This window comes from Gastrolobium bilobum, unplaced genomic scaffold, assembly GCF_033153095.1.
Source record: "Gastrolobium bilobum isolate Gb01-03AN ecotype WA unplaced genomic scaffold, APGP_CSIRO_Gbil_v1 utg57797, whole genome shotgun sequence".
In the NCBI taxonomy this organism is placed as follows: Eukaryota; Viridiplantae; Streptophyta; class Magnoliopsida; order Fabales; family Fabaceae; genus Gastrolobium; species Gastrolobium bilobum.
This window is the reverse complement of record NW_026896788.1, coordinates 5,356-20,966: the sequence shown is the minus strand read 5'-3', so window position 1 is coordinate 20,966 and position 15,611 is coordinate 5,356. Positions and strand designations below refer to the sequence as shown.

The 15,611-nt window shown below is 29.4% G+C and overlaps 1 protein-coding gene across 1 annotated transcript; it reads right to left on the bottom strand.

The window, feature by feature from the left end:
• Positions 1-8,989: 8,989 nt before the first annotated feature.
• Positions 8,990-14,236, bottom strand: LOC133301995 (ATP synthase subunit delta', mitochondrial). Its single transcript, XM_061501703.1, has 2 exons — positions 13,865-14,236; positions 8,990-9,857 (listed from the first exon to the last, which is right to left on the bottom strand). The coding sequence occupies exons 1-2, from the start codon at positions 14,111-14,113 to the stop codon at positions 9,513-9,515; spliced, it is 594 nt and encodes a 197-aa protein (XP_061357687.1). The 5' UTR covers positions 14,114-14,236; the 3' UTR covers positions 8,990-9,512.
• Positions 14,237-15,611: the final 1,375 nt, after the last annotated feature.

Genomic DNA, 15,611 nt, shown 5'->3' with positions numbered 1-15,611 from the left:
AAGCCATTGGGACCAGTTCATGCATTATGTACTTTTTCCCAAAAGACATTTCCTCTTTATTGAGCCTTTTCAATTTTGGGTCCTTTCTTTATTAAGAATTTGTACCTACACCCCTAAAATTTGTTGCTTTTTACTCTGTAATTTAACCATGTCTCAACACTAATGGAATAGGAATAAAAAGAAGAAGAAAATAAATAAATCATGTCTCTACTAGATTCTCTTCACTTGGACTATTCCTTGGTGGAATGAATAGAACGTGGCACTTAGGAAATGATGAAATGTTAAGTAATTAAAGGCACAAAGAGGAAGATCAATATTAAGATTTGGTTTGTCTTGGCAAATGTCTCAAAACCTTATGTTAAAGGGTGACATGAGGGGAAAAAAAATATGAAATTAGAATCTTTCTTTTGCTTGGTTTGTTCCTAAGACACAACTTGCATGTGAGGTCTATACTTTAGATATGACACATGGTTCTTTAAGAGGCTTATTCAGAGGGCATTTTGACATATGCTTAGACTTTTTTTTTTTTAATTTGTGATCTCAATGGAATATATTTAAATGTGTTATATTTTAATTGATTTTTTTATTACATTAGTTACATATTTAGAGAGTAACATACATTTTAGGATTTTATGAGTATAATGTTGTAGGATATAAGAAAAGTTTCATACTCTCACAATAAAGAAGAGAGAAAAAGTGAAATGATGAAAGAGAAAAAAAATATGTGGACCCCACCTCTTAATTGTGTGTGTAGGAAAGTTTTATTAGGTTATGTAACATGATACTAATAAAACCCTACATTTTATAGCCTAAAATCAGACCATATTATGCAAGTAAATGAAATTCAATAAAGCTTGAGTACTTTAGGGAATTTGCAAAACATATTTCTTCCCAAAAAGTTCAGAAATCCAAGTAAATGAAAGGGCAGAAAATAAATGTCTCTACTCCTATCACATCAAACTCAAACAAACTCATTATATATATGCAGTGTACTGCCCCAGCTACCCCTTTTGGCCGTTGCTTTGCCCAACTCATCACTCCATACAATTCTAGAAGATTTTTTTTTTTTTTTGATACATTAGAAGAATTTAAAAAATAAGAGAACTTTGATAGTGAGATAATTGAATTTCTCAAAAAATATAAACCAGACTTAATTATTTGTGATATTAAATATTTTTACAATATAATTAGAATATAAGGTACTACTAACATAAATCAAATATAAAAAACTTACTATGAGATTTTTAAATAATCCAAGTCTTATATTATAAACAATAAATTAAATTTAAAATAATGTATTTACAATTTCCCTTTTTTTAACTATAATTTTTTAAGTTATGCTAATTAAATGAGCATGTGATTAAATAGTTCTTTTTTTGTTACTATGGTATATCCATCAATTTGAATGAGATTAATTCCTTTCATAATATAGGGGGTAATAAATTTTGTCACTGACCTCAAATTGCTTCTCCGAAAAATCAAATCATAAATCTTTCAACCCTAATAATTTATTTTTTGGACACAACCTACTTATCAATTGAGTCATCCTCAAGATTGATTAAATAATCTTTAATTGCTAAGAGTATTAATACCCTACTAAAAAAAATGATACTGAAGAATCTCTTGATTAAATATTAACATAGATATATTTTAATTATCATTTTCTTAATTATTTTTTCTTGTATTCAAATAAATATACCTCCCAAAAGTAATTAAAAATTGACAAGGGAAAAAAATGTCATCAATGCCTCACATTAATGAATAACCAACCACTGCAATTATTTTTTAAGGACTTGATTTTATCATTTAAAATGTGATAAAAAAAATTCTCATTATAGATCAAAATCGTTTTTATTGAGTTATTTAAAGAACCAAAAAAAAAATTAAATGTTAGTTTGAGTTTCTAAACCCTATTTAAAAAGAAGAGGATAATTTCTCCTCAAAATAATTTTAATTGCAAGTAATAATATAATAATTTTAATTTTGGGTTAGCTTTTTTTGGAGTTACTGTATATAAATTATCTGCAGTAAGCCCAATACGACGTCGTTTTTGGACAGAAATCATGGTATTTTTGTAATTTTAATTTATTTCAGGGTTATAATAGTTTTTATATTTATAATTTTTTAAGATTTCAATACCAAAACTACGTCGTTTTGAACATAAATGCAGATAACTTATTTGTATTAACTGCAGAAATATTTTTCTCTTTAATTTTTAATCCTTTTATTTATTTTAAAAAAACTTAAATTATTTTTTTATTTTTAAAATTGAAAGAAATTGAGAGAGAGAGAGAAGTTTTCTTTCATCAGTAAAATGCTGAAAAATGCAAAGTTGGAGCTGACGGGGCAGGGGACCCACAATGAATGAGAAGCCGACAATGACCATCAATAGTGGGACCCACTTGACGCATGGTCTTGCTGGCGATACTATTCAGCTGTCCTTGTCCCACGCGCCCACAACAACTGCCCGTGCATCGCGGTCAGCCACTTCTTCTGCCCCCTACACGTGCGGGGTCTCTTGCACGTGCAACGTGCCTCTTAAGTATAAGAGATGCTATGATGTGGACAAATTTTATTCAAAACTTATGGACTTACCAAATTAATTTTTTCTAAAGTTCTTTTATTAAGATAACAATATGTTGTGACATTGGTTATAGTAAGTTTTCTTCTTTGATAAATTTTTGTTTTTTGGTAATCTCTTTGATAAATTAAATAATATATAATTTTACTATAAATCCTCGACGAACTTGGTAATTTTTCTAGCCACACAAAAAAGTATGCATTTTCCTAATATAAACTTTAATTGTTAAAAAATTATAATTATAAGAATTTACTTTGTTGATTGTGTGAAAAAAATTGGCATGATTTTATAAAATTCTGAAATTTATGATAAATTTTACAAAATATATAATTTTTGTAAAATCAAAATTATATTTTTATAAAAATTATAAATTAATTAATAAAAGTTACAAACTCATAAAAGTCATAAATATTTAATTTTCAGTTTTTAAATTTTATTATTTAATTTTAAATTTTATTAAAATAATATGATATTATTTTTTAATAAAAGGAAAATGATCCTTAAAAATTAAAATTAGTTTAAATATAAAAATATTTAATTTCAATATATATATATATATTAGTTGCATTTAATTGAATTTTAATATAGTATAACATGTTAAATTTAATTCAATGTCATGTATAATTATTTCGGGTGATGTGTTATTTTTTAGTAAATTAGCATAAAAGCTTATGAAAAAATATCTCATTTTGTTTAAAATATACATATTCAAGACGAAGCACCTATTATTTGCTTGTTCTCATATATACCTTATTTTAAATGTAATAAATTAAGTAATAAAAATGACAAAAGTTAGTTTTTAACTTTTATCATTAAATTTTTTATTTTAAAAAATTAATACGATATTCTAACGAATCTTAAAAAGTTATTATAAGTTAATTTAAATATAAAATAAATTAATTCGAATATACATTAATGTTTTATATTAGTTACACTTAACTTAGTTTTATTATATAAAAAAGTTTAAATTTAATTCAATCACATGAATAATTATTTCAGGCGACATGTGTTATTTTTTTATAAATTGCCATAAAAACATATAAGAATATCTCATTTTGTTTAAAGAATTGATTTTCAACATTAAACACCTATTATTTAATACTAAAACAATACTGAGTAATCCTCTTCAATATCATACGGTACCTTAGTTTCTTAAGGTGTACTGTTGGATCTTAACAATTGAACAGTCCTTAGGGTTCTTTCATTTTAAGTGTTTGTTTGGTTTAAGTATTGGTCGAATTAAATGCACTTCCTATAATATACAAATATTTATAAATATAGATAAAACAAAAATTGAAAGAGAGAAAAAAATCAACCGAAAAAGTTTAAAATTATAAAAGATATATGCATAATTAATTCATATAAAATTTAAAAAGTACTGATTAAAAAAGAAAGTACTCCACCAAAAAAGTGAAAGTAACATTTAAAATTATAAAAAAATATTCATAACTAATTTTTTAAAAAAAAAATTAAATTTCAAAGATTAAGAACGGAATGTGTCATTATTTAAAAGAGATTATAAGTAGAGTTTTTACTGATCCTCTTAAGACTTTAACTTAATGTTGAAAGAATTAATTTTTAAAGAATCGATGTTACTCGATTTGCCATGGTTGATCACGAAGAACAGTAGAGATTTGCCACCTTAGAAAAGTGCAGGGTGGGGCATCAATTATTTGGTGTCATTAGCCCCACGTATGGGTCATGGTCTCATGGAAGGCACTAGAAAGTGACTAAACAAACGAAACAACTATAATAATGCAATTCAAAAGATGTTTCTCCACACTTCATTTCTCAGCAATTTTTTTAAAAAAAATTAAAAGTTATTATTAAAGTAAAATTATAAAAAACAAAAACAAAAATTAAAAGCTGTTTAATGATCATATAAATCTTTTAACTTAAAAGCTGTTTATTTTTAAAAAAAAGCTGATATAACTTAAAAAAAAGTTCTTTCTAAGTATTTTTGACTTTTGGTTTTTTTTTTTCATTATAATTTTGTTTTTATTACTACAAATTTTTTATAAAAATTTATTTGCTCTAATTTCTGCTTGTAAGGAGGAGATAATCTTACCCCAATCAGACACTCAATTTGTTAGGTTGAAATATTTTATTAATACAAACGGCTTATAATTGAATCCGTTACCTTTTAATTAGTTCAAATCTAAAGTGGATCGAGACTGAATCAACGGTCCTGAAGTTTAGGTTCAACTTTAGAACTTTAGTAAAAGGCGAAAGAATAGTTCGCTCTTAAACTATTGAACTACTTACTCAGTTATAATATTTTTTATTTTTTTTTCCTTAATTGGCTCTTTGCTACGTATGAAAATGTGAAAAAATGAACAATTGTAAACACGTATTTGCAATATAAAAGATTGTGTAAATATCAATTTTGGTCCTCAGCAAATTTTACGACGCCCGTTTTAGTCTTTAGTAAATAAAAAGGTCTATTATGGTCCTTAAAAAATTCAAAATGGACCAATTTAGTTGAAATATTGGTCCTTCATAAATTCAAAAAAGATCTATATTAGTCCCTAAAAGGACTAAAATGGTTCCATTTTGAATTTTTTAGAGACCACGATAGACCTTTTTATTTGCTAGGGACTAAAATGACTGTCGTGAAATTTGCTGAGGACCAAAAAAGATATTTACTCTAAAAGATTAGAACAATGCTCCCTGGCTCAACAAATATTCTATTCAACTTTTACAAAATTTAAAGGGAATAGTAACCAGTTGCTCTTTTGAAAATGAAAGTTATATGATAAAATAAGTGAGTTAAGAACGGTCCATAGTAATTCATATTTCATAGCAGGTTCACTAAAGTAAAAAAAAAAATCGTATAATTAAGCATTATCCAAAAGTTTAATAGTGAAATACTGACCCATGAAGTTAACAGTAGTTATTTTAAGAAAATTCTACTAGCACAAAAAACAAAGTAAGGAATTGTTCTGGTATTCCTTCTTTTAAAAAAGAAATAGTGTTTTATTTTTTAAATTATAAATTATATATCAAAAGGTACATATTAAATAAAAATCATAACCTGAGTAATTAAAATTACAGAACTTATGAAAATTTTACATTGAGTAACAAAAGTTATGAATTGGGTATAAACAATTACAAATTAAATAATAAAAGTAACATACTCATGAAAGTTATAGAATTCTAATACTTAGTTTATAATTTTTTTTTAAATTATTAAATACATCTTTTTTGAAGATAGTTACCAAAGTCAATTCCAGTAAAATAATTAACTCCATGTTGCCAACTAGCATTGTGCCATTAATTATAACAAGTGCGATTGCAAGTAAAAAGAATGTTAATTACACATGTTTGACACTTTTTTTAATATTTTTTATTAAGTGGTCCTATTGAATAACTTGACTTCCCTCTTTATTGATGAAGATAGTATGGCATTTTATTCAATAATTGAAAAAATATTTTTAAAATGTCAAATAATATACTGTTATGATTTCTATTGTACATAAAATGTAACTAGCATAATGCCATTGATTATTTTATAATCGATTCCTTTACAGCAATTCTTTAATGTAAGTTTCGATGAAAAATATTTAGTCAATAGCTGTTTGATCTACAAGTTATAAATTAGTCATATGAATAAAAATAAAATAAAGTATATATTAACTCGGAGTGTGAATGGAATAAAATATGTTATACTACAAGAAAAAAATGCATGAACTAAGACAAAGTTATAAATATTTATGAGATTAATATTTCTCCTGTAATATGATATATACTTAATTCATTCAATCCCAAAACGATATCATTTGTTAGAAATAAGTTTATCTCATTTTGCTGGAGAAGTATTTTTTTCACTATAAACTTTTGAAGATCTATGCATTATGAGTATTCTATTTTGAAACTATATTCTTCTTGTATAGGAAACACTATATATTGTAAATCACACACAATTTAGCAAAGTTGTTAGACTCTCTAAATACATTTGTCAACCGAAAATAATTAATTCAATCAAAATGTTTAAATTATAAAGTGAAAGTTATATTAATAATTTTATATTATATTTTTGGGAAATTTAAAAAATCTTTATGATTTTGCTCTTTTAATATGTAAAACTACCATTTCAATTCAAAAGTAAAGAACACAATAATAATTTTATATTATAGTTCCAATAGTCACCTTAATTAATGAATTCCATGCTAACAACTTCGAAAACCTAACACTAATTGAGATCCTGACACTTCCATATGAAGTTTCTATCACAAATCTTAACTTTAAACTGTCTAGACCATAGTCTGAATTTAAATCTTCAAATATTTACAGACCAAAGCTTGGAATGTTCTAAAGGACTTTTTCCTTGTAGGGTTGCACTTATTAAGTTTGGAAATGGATCCTCTAATGTGAAAAAAAATATGACATAGTCATGTGAGAAGATCACAACCATACAAAAGTAAATCAACGGTTATGATTTTATAACTACCTATTTTAATATATTTTCTCTCTCCTCCTTTATTACCATTGATCTACCTTTGTATGGTTATGATTTCTCACATGATATGGTCATGTGATTTTTCACATTAGAGGATCCAGATCCTATTAGTTTTGCATTTACATCCTGAGAGCGAAATCTTCTCCCATATAAACTAACTTTTGAGCCAAACCTATTATGATTGGATATAATCTTTTTTTTTTCCATTAGCATTGAAAATATTTATTTATTTACTATAAGCCATGTAATCGATGATTCCAATTAAATAAGAAGGTACCAAAAAATTAACAATACGCTTCTTATAACCAAATCAATTCATAAAATAAATTTCTTTGATTATATTTACTTGATTAATTTAGTTTGGTCTTCTGAAATAAGATAACATGACATTAGAAGAATAAAATAAGATCCTCAAAATAAGGCACAATTAACAATTATTGAGAATGACGTAGTCATATTTGAAAATTAAATAAATTGCTCATAAACTTTCTCAACCTTAATCCTTAAAATGAGATATTATATACCATATTATAATATAATTTTTCTTATTAATATAATTAGTTAAGTATATATATCACAATCTTTCCTGTTAAATATCATATTATAATTTAGTGTTTCCTCTAGTACTAACTTTATTTTTTTAGTACATATTTAATTGTTCACATAATTTAAAGTCTGGCGTAATGCTTACTATCTCTATTTAAATCCATTGTAATAAGTTGTTTGCAACCACAACAAAAAAATATGATGTCTCATTACTTATCATCATTACTCTTAGCAAGGTAGATGGAGATAGTGAGAGTTAAGACAAACATTCAATGACTTAAAGAAATTTTATATTTGATAATGATAATTATCCTGTGTTTACAAACAACATGATGAAGGCTTACATATTGATGGTATGACATAAATTCATAATAGACAAGATGATTATTCATACTAAGAATGCCTAGTAAACTAAAGACTACATGGGGAAAAAAATAAAATTGCAATGACCTTCAGACCAACAATTCTTTTACATTTTGACAAAGTGAATTTTTTTTTTTTTTTTATGGAGAGAAGCACGTTGCGGAAGAGTAAGGGAAAAAGGTACAAGTAAAAAGTTTGGTTTTACCCTCCACTTTTCTCCTTTAACCTTGCACAATGGGGTCATTTCTCTAAGAAAAGTTACTTCAACAAAATGCGAGAAATTATTAGTCTAAAGATCCCTGAATCTTTTGCAGTCTTTAATTTCAAAAACGGTGATTACTATTTATACTTTCTATCATATCATCAACTTATAAGCCTTGGTCATTATGCTCATCATCATTTCTGTAAGGGGCGTTTGGTTCAGAATTTTTTTTTGGAATAGTAGGGAAATGAGATAGATAGAGAAATGATTGAAAAGATAGATAAAGTGAGATAGGTAGAAAAATATAAAAAAAAAATTGTTTGGTGGAGAAAAACTTTACTAAAAAAATTAGGTAACTTTATGAAATCAACAGTGCATTAAAAATCAGATAACCGGTTTTCTGAAAAATCCCACCTTCAAATTGAGTTTCTAAACAATGTGGATATCTATGTTTCTCATAAATCCAGCCAAATTTGATAGATGGGTTTTTGGTGAAAAATGTTGAAACAAACATGATGTTTCTAAAAGCCATACTTGAGAAAGATAAATATCCGCTGAAAAGCTCCCAACCAAACACCACCTAAGAGACAAATATAAGTCAATCAAATGGTAATATAAATCTTAATTTTGTGGAAACTCCTAATGTAAGGGTAATATTTTTCAAGCTGCTAAGAGCAATGACAGATAATAACGATTATGAAAAGTTATCAGCTAAAAACTTATGCAATCATTTAGAAAAATGCTTATAAAATATTCATTTTCGAGACTCAATATAAATGGCTTGCATTTCTAATAAGCTTATATCTCAATTAACGATAACCAAACTCTAAATTTGAGCGCGGTAATAATGTATGGCCTATACCCCATCTCTTACCTTCTTACATCCAATGTACACAACAAAAAAGTGCTAATGATTTGAATTTTACATTATGATTTGCTTGCATTGTTCAACATGCCCAGCGAGAGAATTCAGATCTCAAGCAGAATCAAATACTTCAACTTCTCTCGAGTTGTTCGACTTTAATCCATAGCATTCATCATGCTCATTGAAATTGCATATGTAGAAGCAAAATGAAGCAGAAGTTGTAGACGAGACATGACTCAATATATATTAAAGGCGCGTCTTATGGAGTTGACTCGTATTGCCTATAATCCAAAACAAAAATTAAGCCTTTTGTTTCTAAATTCAAGGTCTCGCTCAACTTCCTTGAGCTAGATGGAAGCTGTTGAAATATTATTTTATCAAGTTACTTCCAACAGAGAAATACTTGATGAAAATGTTTACACTGAGACAAATCAATGCAACGCAGTCACAGCAGGTAGAAAATAAACAATCGAAAAGGAAAGCTCAACTACAGTACTTAGCCTGTAAGAGCTGAGTTGAGAGCACTATGGACATCAACCCCAATCTGAGCTTCGGCTTTCTCCAAATCCGTTGTGGCTGAGCTAAGCTTCTGAGTGAACTCTTGAAGACCCTTCTGGACTAAGTTTGAATCAATTTGATCAATTGGTACAGCCTCAACAGCTATTATATCAGCAACAGAGTTTCCATGGATGAAGGCGAATCCGCTGCTGACAAAATACTTGGTCACATCATTCCCCTCATGGACAGATAGAACCCCAGGTTTCAACTCTGCAATTGTTGCTACATGTCCTGGGAGAACACCCATCTGCCCAGTTGTTGCTGGTACTATGACCATGTCAACCTGTTACATATGAATTCTACTGCATATTATTATTAAGCATAAATTATGTCATTTTCCAAGGAAAAAGAATTTAAGGATTTTTCTACAATTACTAACATTCAAAGCACCAAAAACAATTGAACCAGTGTGGGTAGGGAGGTTGCAGCACAACAAAATAAATCAGGTAACCAAATGTGTCAATCTAGATAGCTACATTGCAACAAATTTGACAGGTTTCCTACTTCTAATAACCATCAACATTCTTTCCCGGTGTGGTGGCACTCTAATATATTTCAAAACTTGTAAAAATATTCAGACCAATAAATATGTAAAGAACTATTTCAAACCAAACGCTTAAATGGGTGAGGCTACATTAATGGTTTTATATATCTCTAACAAGTCCCCTAACATGAGAGCCTATTGGACTTGAATGGTGGACAATGCACAGGCCCACCTACCTGCGCTAAGAAACTCAACAAGACTTAATTAATTAAATAAAGGACGATAAGGATCGAACCCGTGACACCGAGGCTCTGATACCATGTAAATAACCAATTCAACCCAAAACTTTAAGGTGTTGGGTGAGGGCATTTTTAATGGTTTATATTATTCTCTAACACACACCCTCACGCAAGAGCCCTTTGGACTTGTAGCATGGATATTGCACATACCTTGTGCTTATTTAATTCCACTAAAACGTGGGGGGTGGTGAGGATCGAACTAGTGATCTTGAGGTCATTGAAGCTCTAATACCATGTAAAGAACCACTTCAACCCAAAACCTTAAGGCATTAGGTGCATGGGTCCTTCCACTTATATGGTGCTCACTTGGTCAATCTCACTGTTGGCTCTGATACCATGTTAAAATATCAGGATTCGAGAGGATTGTGAGTAATCATGTGTTTAAAGTTTAAACTACACAACGAAGGTTCTATTATATAATAGAAAGTAAAAGAATTACAATGAGATATGCATGACATGGGACTTCTAAACCACTATTCTAACACTATTCCTAACAAAATATAAGACTGGTTTAACACTAAAAGAATTCAAATAAACACAAGTCAAAGAGAAAATGTGTGCTTGGTAGGGTTAGGTACAGTTCTTTTATTATTATTATTTTTTGCTGATAGTTACAGTTCTGTTATCCTGTCATGTCTTAGTTCTGCTTTAAAATCTGCTCTGGTATTCCTCCCCATATTTTCTTGTTGAGGCTGTGCATAAAGTTTCTCTCAACCAAATGCAGCAGAGCTTTCTGCCCCCCAAAATTAATCTGCAACTTTATGGTGACAATTACACGGATGATAAATAGGTACTAGCTGTTAGGATTCTTGGGTGGAAAGGACAAGTTAATAGGAAATTGCAGAGAAACACAGATCAAAGGATGTGAAAGAGAAGAATAGCTTGTAATTTAGAATGAATGGAACAAGGTGGTAATCTCCTTCACACGGTTTCCGGCATCAACTGAGTCTCCTGGACTCAGTTTACAAGATGAATATCTGCCTTTTATTTAACAACCTTTCCCGCTCAAACCCAACTCCCTTTTTACTGCCTTAACTAATCTAACTTCCCTCAGTTCTTTCCCTTGTTTCTTCTGGTATACACTTGTCCCTTGATATGGATGTCTAACACTAGCACATTACATTCACCCATGATTAGATACTCGGAAATTACATGCACTTGGTGGAGAGAAATTAGATACTGTAAAATTACATTTACCAATAATTCTGATTTCTCTTGGTTGATTTCCATCCAATTTTTTGTCCTGGGCTATCAATGCTGCTACAAGTACAATTTTGCAGCCACTTAAATCCAATCACGTAGTCAATTTTAACATCATCACCACAAACTACTACCACGATATTTCATACCCCAATACCAGCAATTAAATTCAACAGCAATGCTGGCTGTCTTAAGTCTTAAGAAGAACAGGAAAAGCATACAACACAAGCCTGACAAAAATGGTGGGCTTCCACTAATTAAATTAGATGAGTCATATTCAGTTTGACCTGACAACCCAAAATTCACTTGCAACTAACATGCTAAGTTGCATCAGTTTAATATCCACATCTCAAAACATCTAACCACCACTCCCCATTAATCCCGGACTTGCAAGGGTAGGGGCGAGGGACTCAAAAATAAAATAATTTTAGAGAAAGAATGGAGTGTTAATAGAATAAGAATGCTTGCATTGATCATATTTGCATGGATTCCAAAATGGACAAGGATTAAGCAAGACCCTCACGCAAATTTGCAGGATAACTGAAAGGACAAGCTTGAAATCTAGGGTGAAATGAAACAACATCAAACAATTCCTTGAACATCGGGAATTTCATAAATATTTTTATAATATCAGTCACTTCTCTTTTCAAAATTTACTATGAATAAGAGTAAATTGTCAATAAGCATGTTTCCGTAGTACTGTCATCATAAACATTGCTAAAGACATTTTTATTGCTAAAGTCAGGAGAAAAGAAAGATTAAAAGTTTTCTAAAATAATGCAGATAGTTTGGAAATCTATTATGACATAGTAGATTAAAATGCATCTTAAAGAATTTTATTTTTTATCACAGGTTGTAGGGTACAGTTCAATAGTTCAAAGGTTTAATAGGCATGTAACACAGAACACATTTATAAAGGAAAACTATAGCTAGAAATAGCACACTTGAACCAAGATGTCAGTTTTATATGAAAAATGTTTAATGCTGAAAAGAGTTTCAAGACTCGGTCCCTATAACTAGAAGAGACGTTGCTAAGACCAAAAAACAACAAATAATATATACTTACATTCATTTCCTTATATAAAAAAATTTAAAATTACCACTTGGTAATGTGTTCAAATTGAAATGTGAAAAATAACAAGGCTACCCATCTCAAATTTTGTATCTTTTTGTCTTTTCTGGAAAGTCTATCCACCTTAGCCAATATTAAGATCAATAAATTTTGTTTGGACAAATGAAGAGAAGGAAGAGAAAAATATAAGTCAGGAAGTTAGAAATCCTCCAAATTTCGTTTCGCTTGATTATACCAATGTTGTAGCCTTCGAGATCATACAGGTTGATGAGAAGACAGCAAGATCTCATGATCTAGATCAGTAACCAATTCCTTATTTGACAAGTAAGGATAATGTACATATGAAAAGCACCTTAAACCCTACGGCATTTCTTGATCCAGGGAAATCCTAAAATCTGGAAATAATGCTATTCCCACAGACCAAAGAAGAACAAGCCCTTATACATGAAATTCTAGATTATATTCTACTAATGGCTAGTAAGATGGTAACTGCTAGGTTTCAATAATAGCACAGGAAATCGGAACAATGAAGATTCTACAAGATTACAGAAGACAACATTTTTTTCACAAATAACCAATACCACTAATTATGCTTAAAGTAATCATATAAAAATAAAATTTTAATACCTTATTTTTCTCACGAGATAATTTTGGGAAAAAAAGAAGAAGCAATGGAAACACAAGAAAAGGGTCACAAATTGAATTTCAATCCACAACTAATCAAAATACAAGCACTAAATGTTACATAAGGACAACAATAACAAAATGCCAAGAAAATGTGTCCCAAGAAGAGACCAAAACCCAAACAAAAATGGAGAACATGACCATAAATTCAATCAACACCAAACATGAAGCAGCATTTCCTGTCCGGAAGACAATCATCTTCTAAGAAAAATTTAACAACAAAACAAGACAATGAAAGGGATCCTAAATTCACCTTTTGTTTCCATAAAATGGATTAATCCATACATCAAATGCTAGTACACTTTTTCCTTCAAAATTTACCACACACATAAACACATATATTAAAATTTGGTGAAACAATAGCATTTCACATGCTTATGTTAAACTGAACAATAAAGAGACTTGCAATAAAAAAATTTCATAACTAAAGTAAATCAATAAATAAACAGTTAACTTCCACCAATTGAACCTAATCCAGAGAATAAACCCATTTAAATCTAATCAACATTAATAATAATAATAATAAAATGATGAGAAAATGGAAAAGGGACCTCTTTGGCAGATAATTCGGAAGTGTAAGGAAGGACGAAGTTAACGGTGAGCTTCGTAGGGAGCGTGGAAGGGGTTGGGGGACGAGGCTTCATGAAAGCAAAGGGAGTCTTTGGTGGGTCTATGTTAGGGCTCACTTTCTTCCACGCCTCCACGAAGCTCGAATCTACGGTGGGTGCCGCCGGCAGATCCGTCGAGAATCGGCGGCGGGTGGCGCCGGAAAGAAGGGTTGCTGTTGCGCGGCGGAACATATCGACAATAAGGGTTGGGATCGCTCGGTCTCGCAAGGTCGGAGAGAGAAATGCAAAGAGATAGAGAGAGAGAGAGTGTGCGCGTCTGTTATGTTTGTGAAGAGAGAGAGTGTGTGTGAGAGAGAGAGAGTGTGCAACTATGCAGTAATAAGTTATTTGTTGGCGTTAATGGGAAAGAGTTTGGGTATATTGGTATTGTGGGCTTTGGGTCATAGTAAAGCCCAAAACCTCTATTGCCATTTCATCTACCCTATTGTTTGCATGCCCTCCAAAAAAAATGAAAAAACATGTACCATTTATAAGTAGGGTTTGATGTTGGTCATTTTAAATGACACAAGTTATCTCATTTTAAAAGAGAGATAAACACAAAGAATGAAAATCATAGGAGAGAAAGCGGTTGATTTTTTTTTTAAATTTAAAATTTAAATAAAAAAATTATTATGTATCTATCTCTCTATTAAAATGATATAACTTTATGTCATTTAAAGTGACAAATACTTTTCCCTTTTAAGTTTATGTATTAATGCTAGATAATTTTATCTCTTATATAGATAAAGTTTGTAGTGCTCATGTTTTCTTTTTCTTTGTCTTCTCTTCACTTGATCTCAAATGAGTTTTACACACTTTTATATATGTATAGAAAATAAGATTATCTCTTACAACATGAAAAATATTAATCCTTAAATTTAACTTTAAGGTCAAGACTCGTTGCCCCGATCAACATTTTATAGTATTAGTGACCAATATAGTTCCGATTGCCCATGACCCATTGTCTCAAGATGGGTTCCCACTTATAGATTTAATGAATTTTTGTTCTTCTAAAAACAGAAGCCAATCGTGAAGTATGCTTTTCTTATTTATAAATTGACTCACAGTGAATTATCACCCGACTTGATATAATATATTTAATAAAATGAAAAATATGAAGGTCTTAAAAAACATGCAACAAGTTTATTTTTACAAAACCTTCCCTACAAGTTTATATATACATAGATAGGCCAATATTGTATTATTTACTCATTAAAATAAAATAATTATTAAAATAACTTCAAGGAAAAATATTTATCTTTTTAAAAAATGGTCCTTTTCGTTTTAAGTAGTATTTTTTTATTTAAAATTTAAATTAAAAAACACTCGTTCTTTTCGCCCCATAATTTTCATTATGTATTTCTTTCTTTTTCTTAAAAGGACACAACTTTATGTCTCTTAAAATGACAAATAGTAATCCCTAACTTTAATTAATAAAATAATTTATTTTATTTTATTTTTCTAATTTTTGATAGGTATTAAAGGTCTTATAGGCTTAAATAGGTTAATAGACTTAGCCTCATAATTTATTTTTGACATGACAAATATTAAACGATACTCTATATGGGAACTTCCTTGATGAACAAGCACGTGTCATTGTTGGACATTATGTGATTTCACTAATTCCTTCCTCAGATTTTTCACTATATCATCAATGTTTATGTTATATTCATCTTCCATCTGCAATTTA

Excerpts from the sequence above, each read along its gene's own strand:
- LOC133301995 (XM_061501703.1), bottom strand. The coding sequence starts at position 14,113 with ATGTTCCGCCGCGCAACAGCAACCCTTCTTTCCGGCGCCACCCGCCGC. Across the intron at positions 9,858-13,864 it reads CCGAATTATCTGCCAAAGAG|GTTGACATGGTCATAGTACC; the intron begins GTCCCTTTTCCA and ends CATATGTAACAG.